This window comes from Leptonychotes weddellii, chromosome 1 (assembly GCF_054177405.1).
Source record: "Leptonychotes weddellii isolate Sample4059 chromosome 1, ASM5417740v2, whole genome shotgun sequence".
Lineage (NCBI taxonomy): Eukaryota > Metazoa > Chordata > Mammalia > Carnivora > Phocidae > Leptonychotes > Leptonychotes weddellii.
In genome coordinates, this window is record NC_138369.1 from 11,842,142 (window position 1) to 11,852,739 (window position 10,598).

General features: G+C 59.2%; 1 protein-coding gene across 1 annotated transcript; it reads right to left on the minus strand.

Moving 5' to 3' along the window:
- Positions 1–603: 603 nt before the first annotated feature.
- On the minus strand, positions 604–10,073 carry GMIP (GEM interacting protein). The gene is made up of 21 exons (XM_006742108.3): positions 9,915–10,073; positions 8,892–8,976; positions 8,348–8,423; positions 8,179–8,236; positions 7,732–7,857; positions 7,585–7,649; positions 7,383–7,490; positions 6,904–6,984; positions 6,625–6,795; positions 6,400–6,537; positions 5,878–6,074; positions 5,477–5,577; positions 5,314–5,403; positions 4,877–4,954; positions 4,654–4,808; positions 4,247–4,435; positions 4,012–4,149; positions 3,714–3,910; positions 2,981–3,371; positions 1,548–1,611; positions 604–1,416 (listed from the first exon to the last, which is right to left on the minus strand). Exons 1-21 carry the CDS (start codon positions 9,931–9,933, stop codon positions 1,037–1,039), a joined length of 2,907 nt encoding a protein of 968 aa, XP_006742171.2. The 5' UTR covers positions 9,934–10,073; the 3' UTR covers positions 604–1,036.
- Positions 10,074–10,598: the final 525 nt, after the last annotated feature.

Below are 10,598 nucleotides of genomic sequence, written 5' to 3' on the forward strand. Positions count from 1 at the left end.
GCAGCCTGGGCACAGCTCCGGGTGGTCTCAGGGTCCGCGCCCCCACCCGGCCCCACCCCGCCCGCTCCCTGGCGTCCAATCCGTCGCCGAGTTCCAAGCCACGCCCTGATCCGACTGGTCTCCCACCGCCGGGACCCCCGCCCCGCCTCCGCTTCTCCAGCACCGAGATACCGCGCGCAGCGGCCTCCGGTGCCCCTCGGACCTCTCCGGCCCCAGCTGACCCTGGGGCCGCACATAAGTTTCTCGAAATCCCGCCCCCGCGCCCTCCGCCCCCGGCAGCGCTGCCCCCTGTCCGGCCCCGGCTTGTGGCGGCCCTGGGCTCCCACGGCCCAGAGCACACAGCCCCATTGTCCCGGTTATCTGCACTTTGTTATATTTGTTTGATTATGCAGGACCGGATCGGGGACGTGGAGCTCCGGGAGGGCCGGGCCGGTGTGACTCAGCCTGGTGCCCAGGCCCAGCCAGTACTGCTTGTAGGTGCTCAAGGATGTGTCGGGATGAAAGGGGGCCTTGGTTCCTCTGGTGGGTAAGACGGAGCCAAAGGATGCTGCCCTCACCTAGCTCTCCCATCACCGTTGCCTGGCAAAGAAAGACACTCAAGGGTATAAAGGACATGGTTTATTCCCAGGCCATCAGACCCCAGGTACCACCAGAATGTTGAGTCTGGGCTGCCCACACCCTCCAAGAGCTGGTTACCTGAGGTCAGCAAAGGAAGCAGGCAGAGGTGGGGGAGTGGCCACCAAAGTAGCAAAAGGCACCCCTGTTCCAGGGGTCAGGGACTAGGGTGGACACCAAGGATCCCATGACTTGTATTGACCCTGAGTACTGACCCTGATTCACCTCTGAACCTGAGTGGCCCTGATGGGCAGTGACCTATGTCTAGTGGGGGGGGGGGGGGGGGGGGATCCGGGTATATTGCTCCAAAAAGGGTTTTAGTCCCCCAGGCCATGTAGTCTTTCCTTACAGGAACTCTCCAGAACCCCCAACACTGAACACCTTCTTAGTCCTTTCCCCCTCAGTCAGAATGCTGGGATGGTCAGAGATGGTCCTCGGCTTCCTCGGGTTGGGGGTCTGGGCAGCAGGTGGCCTTGGGCACAGCTTCATGGTGTAGCTTGGAGAGTAGCCGGGCTGTCTCCTGGGTGATCTCAAAATGTTTGGGCAGCGGGGTGCGGCGCAGAGGGCTGCCCTCAGGCGAGGAGGAGGCAGCAGCGGGGCCAGGTCCCCGCCTCCGCAAACTCCCTCGGGTCACTGATGTGACAGGAGTCTCCTCGCTCAATTTGGAAGCTACCTGGGCCAAGCTGGACAGCTGGTGGGTGACAGGCCGCACGCCGCCCCGGGGATATTTCACTGGCTGACGGCTGAAGTGGCCACGGGATTGTGTCCCCAGGAGTGAGTCCTCTGGACCTTGGCTGGACACTGTGGGTTGGCATGGTCAATGCTGAGCACCCCTAAGTCCTCTGGATTATCTCGGGGGAGTCATCTCTCAGCCAAGCCACCCCAGGCAAGGACACCCCTCTAACTCCTGGGCTGCTCCCCAACATACTTACCTTCCCCTCCCTCCTCTTTGGTGTCCTCAGCCACTTCTCTCTGGTCACTCTGTGGAGTTGGAATCTGTAGGAACAAACCCAAGACCAAAACCCCAACAATAAAATCCCAGTTCTTTGAGACTCTTGGAGAGCTGAGGGTTTGTTCCTGGACACGTAACAGGTCTGTCGCAGTTTTGGTATCTGGGGAGACGATGCCCTTTAACAGTATCCTGCTTGTCCCCTTGTATGGAGCAATATTATTAATCGCAAACTGTGGGCTCCATGAAGGAAGGAATGCCCTTGCTCAGCAGAGAGCCAGCCCAGGGAGTGACTTAGCCATGTCCGCATTAAGACCAGGTGAAGTACCTGTCTCCGTCCTGCTCTGCAAACTTGCACCTGCTTTTCAATTTATCTGTACATCCTTCAGTTGATCCTTTAGCTAAATGCTAATAGCAGCTGGAGTTCTTTCTACATGTCCTGAGCACTTTCTGAGCCATTCCATGGCTCAGAGACCCAGCGCTCACTGACAGCCCCTTTACCATTTCTGGGCCGCTATGGAGGGGAGGTGCATGCTCTCAGGAATGGTGTGTGTAGCAGGATCTGAGGGACAGGGAAGCCACCAGGAGGAGTCTCATCTGTAAATGGTTTTCACTAACAGTATCTACCTCTCAGGGCTCTGTTGAAGATGACAGGAAGCCTATGAAGTGCCCATGCATAGTAGATGCACGATGCGTGGCATTCCACAGACCCCTCTTTGGCCTCACTTTCTACCACCTTCTCCTCACTAATTCATCACAGCTCAGGGCTGCACCCTAAACACACCAGGAATGCTGTCACCTCAGGGCCTTTTCACTGGCTGTTCCCTCTGGACAACCCTTCCCCAGATCTCCAACTGGCTCATTCCTCACCCACATCTTTGCAGTCATAGCTCAAATCCACCTTCTCCATGAGCCCTGCCACAGCATATTTATTGCTACAGACTGCCCTCCACCTCTCCTTGGTGCCCCCAATGTCTCTTACCTTACACTACCCTTTCTTCTCCATAGTACTTGTCATCTTGTAATGTCCTATAAACTGATGTTATACCATATTTCTTATTTGTCATTGGTTTCTTTCCCACTAAAATGCAGTCACCAAAACGATGGGGTCTCTGAATAATTTACTCACTGATGTATTTGTAATGCCTACTGCAACAATGCTTGGTACATAGTAAGTGTTCAATAAATATTGTTGAAGGAATAAATGATCACCTACATTAGTAACTCTGCAGAGCTGTACCCTGTCATTCCTCATTACCTCCGTTATTATTACCCACCACTCCATCCCTCACTTTTAGGGAGAGAGAGAATGAAAGAGAAAAATTTCAAGGCAAAGGAAGGAAGGAAGACAGGAGAGTGAGAGGGTTGAATGGAGAGAAGGCCCTCCCCATGTCTGTGGGCCCAGTGGGTTCCTACCTCAGGAGGCGTGGCCTCAGGATGCTTCTCCAAGGTACCGTGGGGCTCAGGGTCTGGGTCGGAGTCCGAGGCTAGGACTGGGGACAGGGGATCTGGAGCAAGGTAGGAGGGCGGTGGCTGGGGGTTGTTGTTCATGAGGGGCCCAGGGGCTGGACTGGGGTCTTGAGGCGGGGGCTCAGTGGCCACGGGGAGGTCGTCCATCCCAAAGATTTGCTCGTAGTATACAATGAGGAACTCGATGAGCTGGGCCTGGTGCCCAGAGTCTAGTAGGCAGGTGACAGGGCCAGCACCAGCTGCCCCTGGACCGTCCGGTGGCCGCAGCAGCGTTGGCCCAAACACAATGCCCAGGTTGTTGGCAGACATCTTGTTTTCCTCAAACTGTGCAGCCACCCTGGGGATGGTATGAGGAAAAAGATCAGAGCATGGAATGCATGGTCACTGGCCACCAGATAGGAGCTATAGGCCAGGCTCATGGCAACCTGCCCAAGTCACGGGTAAGTGGTCCCAGGCCTTGTTGGAGACCGGCAGCTACATGCCTGGCAATGGAGATCAGGGGTCAGCTCCCAAAGTCTAGAATCATGTATTAAAATTCAGAGCTCAGAAAACACATGCAAGATCAGAAGTCAGTGTCAGGGATCAGTCCCAGAGGTCAGTAGTCATATGTCCACGGACGGGGCCACAGATCCGTGCCTCAGGTCAGAAGTCACATTTCAAGGTCAGGGACAGTGCACACCTGAACAGATGGGCCACCAGGTGCCGCAGGGTGCTGTAGTTAGAGGCAGGCAGCTGCACCAAGAGGGTCTTCAGCGAGCGGATAACCTCAGGGCTGGGGCTGGGGGTCCCAGGGTCGTGCCCAGGGTCTGCATGCAGGGTCTTAGCCAGAGAGATGAAGGCGTCGTAGAGGTGGAAGGGGACCACGGGGTCAGTGAGCTGGGGGTGGAATGGCGGGAGGGACATGGGTGTGGGTGGGCTGCAGAGGGTCCTCAGCCTGAGCCCGCCCGACCCCTACCCCTGAGCCACTGAGTACCCACCTCCTGGAGGAATCTCTTGAGAACACTCGAGACATCATGAGGCGAGTTTCCTGACATGTCCACCAATGCTCGACCATTCTCAAAAGCCTGGCACAGCCGCTCCACACGGACCCGGGACCCGCTGACCCGATAAATGCCCTGCGGGGCAGGGGCAGGGAATAGACATCTGGCTCACGAACCTGGCCATCAGGAGGGCCGGGTCACTACTGGGGGTGGTCAAGAGTCAAGGCAGCACCTGCACACCCAGGGCACGCTGTTCTATCTCGGCCGTGCACTTGGTTATCACAAAGGGCACCTCCTCCGGGAAGTCCCTGGGCAGCTGCAGGAAGTCGACCCCAAAGAGGGACGTCCGGGCTGGGAGCCGCCTGTGTCCACAGAGGATCAGTAGAGTCTCCAGGCAGCGCTTGTGACAGGTCAGAAAGCACTGAGGGGGAGGTCATAGGGTCAGGGAGGTCATCAGGGGTCAGTGGGGGAAGAGAGGTCAGAGGGATCCTCAGGGGACAGGGGACTCATAGGACATCATTAGATCAGGGCATGTCCCAAGGGCAGAAAGGTCATAGAGATTTCAGGTCGGGGAGGTGCCTGGGGTCAGGGAGGTCACTGGGGTCAGAGAGGTCATTGGTTGACGGGCCCAGGCCACACCTCCTCGCACTCGGTCCCGCTGACCATGAAGGCTTCACACTCGCGGCACTTGGCTGGGCCCCGAAGCCGCCGCAGCCGGTGGGTCTGGGCTGCGCTGGACAGCGTCCACTTCCTGAAGGGGCTTCCTAGACCATTCTCCAGCCCATCTACCAGGTCTGTGGGGACACAGGGTCAGGGGTGCCTGGTCCACCCCCCACCCCACCCCACCTGCTTCCAGCCTCACCAGGGTCTCGCTCCTCAAAGTCATCTGAGGATTCGGTGCCTGTGGATGAGACCTTCACCAACCGCCTTGTGCCAGAGCCTAGAGGCAGAGGGTCACAGAGGTTGGGGGTCACAGGGGTCACGGGGAAGCTCCAGGGCTAAGGAGAGATTCCTGGTTTTTAGGCTTTCCAAAACCACCCACAGATGCCCTTGGGAAAAGGGTTAGAGGTCAGGAGGGAAGTCAGGTCAGAGATTGGGGGTTGGAGAATGGGGTCAGCAATCTGGGGAGTGGTTCAGAAATTGGCTCAAGAGAATGGATCAGAGGACGAGGAAAATAGGTCAGGGGTGCAGGTAGATCAGAGGTCAAATGATAGGTTAGAGATGGAGGGTCAGAGCCTGGCCATTGTCTAGAGGAGAGTTATAGGTAGGGAATGGGTTAGGGCCGGGTCCTGGCCCCACCTGGGCTGGAAGTGGGAGAGTCCAGGGACCGAGACTCGCTGCCACCGCCCACACTGTCCATGTCGCTGCCTGGAGTCGGGCCTGGAGTTCCTAGGAGGGAACAGGTCAATTAGGACTGACCCAAGCCCCGGCACCACTCCCGCTGCCCCCTCACTTCGCTCACCCTGCCAGCCTGCCTCGGCCCAAGGGCCTGCCTCCGCTGCACTTTCATCCAGCCGAGGGGGTGGGGGGCAGGAGAGCTTCTTTCTTGAGTCCAGGGGAGAGCTGAAAGGAGTGGTTTGAGGGCTCTGAGGACCAGGAAACTGCTCCGGGATGACATCACCTATGCATTGCATCTAGGAGGACCCAACTCCAAGCACACCAGTGAGCACCCAGTAGTGCAGTAACCCTAAAGTTTGGACTCTCCCAGAACTGGAATACCCACCCCCACAAGAGCCTTGCGGACTAAATCCAAGAACTGAGGCTTTGAGTTTTCTGACCCCCAAGTACTCAGCGTGGTGGTGCCAACAGCCTGCAACTGTCTCTGGGGCTCATTTCTGACCCCGCTGCTGGGGGGAGGCCCACCTGTGCGCAGTGGGCAGGAACTCCTGGAAGGAGAAGGCAGGCGGAGCGGGTGGTGGGGCCTCGGGCTGCAGCACCCTCACGAACTCCTGGTAGCGCTGGCCGGGCTCGAAGGGCTCACAGCACTCCGCCAGGGCGGCGAAGGCGCGGGGGCCACGCTCGGCCTGCGCCCCTCGAAGCCCAAACAGTCCCAGGGTCACCTGCGGCGGGGGTGGGGAGCGCAAACTGCAGTGAGGGAGGGGCGGAGCCTGACCTTTAGAGACACCAGTGCGGCCAGGGTTTGGGGGCGGGGCGAGCAATGAGAAGCAGCTGGGGGGCGTGGTCAGAGCCTGGCTTGGAGGGGTGGGGGTGGGGGAGACAGGACCCCATGGGGGTGGCGCCGAGGCTGAGGTGTGGTCAGGGACTGAGGGTGGAAACTGGCTGTCTAGGGAGAAGGAGTCCTAAGCTCTGGGGACGGGTTAGGGGCACAGGGCCCTCAGCTGGGGCCAAAGGAGAATATGGGGCGGCAGTGGGAAAGGGTCTCACCCGCCTCAGCACTTCGTCCCCCTGCAGCACCAGCTTGCGCACATGCGACACGATCCGCTGCTTGGCGGCCTCCAGGTCTTGCTGCCGCACGTTGGCGTCGCGGACGCAGGTCTGGTACAGCGCCATGGCCTCCTGCACCTGAGGAAACCAGGGCCCGGGCACATGTGGGACAGTGTGGGGCGGGGTGCGTCGAAGCGCTGGGGGGGCTCCGGGCCGGGTCCCCACCTTGGCCTGGGCCTCCTCTCGAGATCGCCGCCGCCGCTCCTGCTGTTTGCTGGGCCCCGGCGAGGCCTGGGGTGCCGGGTCCTCGGGAGACGCCTGGGAGCGAACCCACAGGTCCTCGCTGCGCTGTACATACTGGAGCTGGGCCCTCCGCAGAGCCTGCACTGCGTCATTCTGGGGCCGTGGGGGGTGGGGGCAGGGACAGAAGGGGACAGATCAGAGCCACTTCCTCTGCTCCGCCAGCCCAGCGGGTGCGCGCCTACCCACCGTGCCGGGACTCACCATCCGCTTCTGCTCTTTCAACCACTGCTCCTTAAACTCCTTCCGCCACTTCTCAATCTCATTTCGTTTGGCTGCCAGGGGCTGGCAAGGAGGACAGATGGGGGTGTTGCCTCAGGGCCACCGGGTCTTTCCGCTCCCCGCTACCATGTGCCTTTCATCCTCTGGACCCTCTCCCCGGTGTGCACTCTCACCCACCCACCAGCTCTCCACCTCATCCTTTCTAAAGCCTGGACCCAGAGATGCCAAAGCTCTCTTCCTGGGAACACTCAGCGCCTTGCCCCCGCGCAAGTCCTGCAAACAAACAGAAGCAGTTTTGCACTTGCGCAGGAAGCCTGGTTTGAATCTCTGCTGGGTAACCCTGGGCAAGTTCCTCAGCATCCCTTTGCCTCAGCTTCCTCATCAGCAAAATGGCACTGATGGTAAGTGCCTTCTCCTGGGGAGGTGTGAATGGAATAGTGCATGCAGCAGGGCCCCCTCACCTGGTAGTAATCTCTTTTCTGCTGGGCCACTGTTTCCATGGCCAGGGCTCCCAGGCTGAGGTCGTGTTCCAGAAACAGGGTGTAGATGTATTGCAGTGGCATGTGGCTCTGGGGGGGGTGGGGGGAGGAGGGTTGGTGTTGGAGGATGCTGAGGATCTAGGGGGTCAGGGCTGAGGTTCTGGAGGGGTGTGGTCATGGCTACCTGCTGGTGGATTGACACCTTGCCAGCCTCGGCGATCTTCATGATGCTTTTGGCAAATTCTAGCTCTGGGGGGAGACAGCAGGGGTCTGAGTTGGGCAGGGTGTGGGCACTGCCTGGGGCCTGGGGCCGGGCAGAAGGGGCCCTCACCAAGGCTGGCTCTCTTCTCCGTCCAGGCCAGCAGCTCCTTGGCATAGCGGCTCCAGGTCTTGGCATAATCCAGAGCTGCATCCACGCCCCCCGTGGTCCGAATGAGCCGCAAGTCCAGTTCTTCCCCTGGGGCAGGAGGGTGGACCTCTGACTTCTGAACTCTGACCTTCTGTAGCAGCTTTCCCTGAGCCCCAAGACCGATCAGACCAGTGACCCCTATTCTACACTCTATGGCTCCCCCAAATACCCCTTTATGATCTTGTCCAGGTTGCAATTTTATACTGATTCTCCACCCAGACTGAGGGCTCCCTGAGGGCAGGGGCTCAGCTCTTTCGTGTGTACTGTCGTGTCCCTGCTGGTGTGCGGAACAGGCAGAGGATGATGACTAGCTGAGGAAGGACTCCTTTCTGCCCCCACTCCCCCGAACCCCTCCTCAAAGCCACCTACCTGTAAGGGGTGCAGGACCCTCCAGGGAGGGGCCACTCCAAAGTCTGTTTTCCCTGGTCTGAGGGGGAGGGAGACAGCATTCAGGAGCAAGCAGAGCAGGGGCTTCAACCCCCTAGAGCCCCTCCCCCTGGAGATGCCCTCCTCCCGCCCTCCTTCGTCCGCCCTTCACCTCAGTGGCTGTGGAGGTCTTGTCAGACTCTGGGTCTCCTGAGAGCACGGGGTCTCCAGGCAGCATCTCAAGGGTCCTGGGAGGTAATGGTGTCAGGATGCCACCCTCCACCCAGTCTGTCTTGCTCAGGGGTGTTGGGGGCCCCCAGGGCAGTGTGAGTGATGGTCCTGGATATCACCTCTGTGACATCTCTTGTATCTGGGAGGTCTGAGTGGTTTGGGGGGCAGGGGGAGGACCAGGTGCAGTTCGTTTTTTTTAATGGAACTTGAGAGAGTTTGAAAGGTCCCAGGTGAATCTGGGGTTCACAGAGTGGGATTATAAGGATCTCAAATGTTTAAGGAGTCACAAGGATATATGGGGGTACTAGGACCATTTTAGGGATTTCCAGTGGTTTTGGGGGGCTGAATTTTGGGATTTTTCAGGTGTTTTGGAAGGACCCATCTTAGATTCTCAGGTTATTAGGTAAGTGGACCCAGATGTTATAGGTTCCTAATGAGGCACCTAAATGGTCAGGGATTTGGGGGTGGCCCAGGCTCAGACTCACACGTTCCCCAGGGAGATCTCGAGGTTGTCCAGGCTCCGGAAGATGTCACTGTACCTCTTCCTGCTCTCTGGAGCCAGGGGTAGCCCTGGGGGAGGGGAGTGTCATACATGGGCCAATCAAAGCCTCCCTCCACCCACCGAGGCACCGACACCTAGGCCCTTAGCCAGTTGTTTGGAGGTTGGGGAGAGAGAGACAGAGAGTGTTCTGGACCTGTACAGAGTGTGGGAGGGGGGCGGGTGTCAGAGTCAGGACTGAGGCAGTGTGGCCTGGGGGTGAAGCCACTCAGGGCAGGCAGATGGACTCAGGCACAACCCAACACAGAGACAGCTGCTTAGAGGAACAGAGACACCCACACACACATGGGCCCAGAAGCAAAGCGACAAAACAGATGCCCCAGATGCAGCCACACTGTCCCTGGGGAGAGAGCCAGCTTGACAATGGAACCACATGGACCTCAGGCCAGACAGATGGAAATACACGTGGGAGAGACCGGCACAGAGCCTGTGGCACAAACACATAGGGGCAGACTGAAACCAGAGGAACATAAAGGCCGAATGACACTCGACATACACAGCAGAGACACAAAGACAGCCGGAAATACAAGTCAGACTTTGCCACATTTCTGCCACAGCCCCCCTTCTAGGGAGCCCAGATCAGCAATGCCCCCTCCCCTGACTATGGAGGAGCCGAGTGGGGAGTCTGCCGTGTTGCCCTCTCCATCAGCGGTCATGACACCCTGCCCCCATCACAAATATCAGAAGCAGAAGCGGCCACTTCCCCTTCCTGGGCCCCCTCCGCCAGGCATCCGGGGTGAAGACTCCAAAGGGGGAGGGGGCGAGGGAATGATGTTCTGGGCCCCTCTCGGCTTGAGGGTCCTCACAGTGGAGGATGCCCGCGTCCCTCCCATTCGAGACTCCTTTCCCCGCTCTCTGAACGGAAAGGGACAGGCGAGACCACTCAATTTAGGAAGTGGGGTACGGTTGGGGGAGGTCCCTCTCGGATCCCATTTCCCGGACCGCCTACCCGGCTCTGCTGCGTCCATGGCCCGGTCCGAGGATCTCTCGGCGGGGACCGGGACTGGGATGGGATCTCGCGCTGGCGGGGCCTTGCCCCGATTTCCTGTCGCGGCCGCCGCCGCCCGGGTTCCGCGTAGCCCCGCCCAGCGCAGGCTACGCCCCGCGATCAAACACGCCCCTGCTCAGCAGAGGCCCCGCCCCCGGCTACACCTCGGCCGATTGGCCACGCCCCGAGGCTCTACGCGCCCTGACCGAGACTCGGGAGATGCTGTGGGTCCAGGGATTCTAGTGCGACCGTCCCAGACCTGGACACCTCATGGCTCCATGCCAGCCAGGGTTCTCCTCGCCAGATCTTTGCGCGGCTCCAAAGCCCCAGCACACTCACTCTCCAGGGCGCCTGTCCCTGAATCTTCTACACTCCGCGACGCAGCGACTTCCCTGCCCAGGGGCCTCTTGGACCCCTGAACCCATACAGGCTCCACTGGATCCATGGTGCCCCCTGGTGGAGAGGTCTGATGGCAGGCCTTATTCCAGTGGGATCTTAAGTTCCCCCAATGCTCTAGGGCTGGAGACCCCTGGTCTGGGGCAGCCCCAGTGACCTTGGAAGCTGGATCAGACTCTTGAAGCCCTCATTAGAGTACAGCCAGAAGTGCCCCTAGCACCTCTCTCAAGCAGGGGATCACAGATTTCT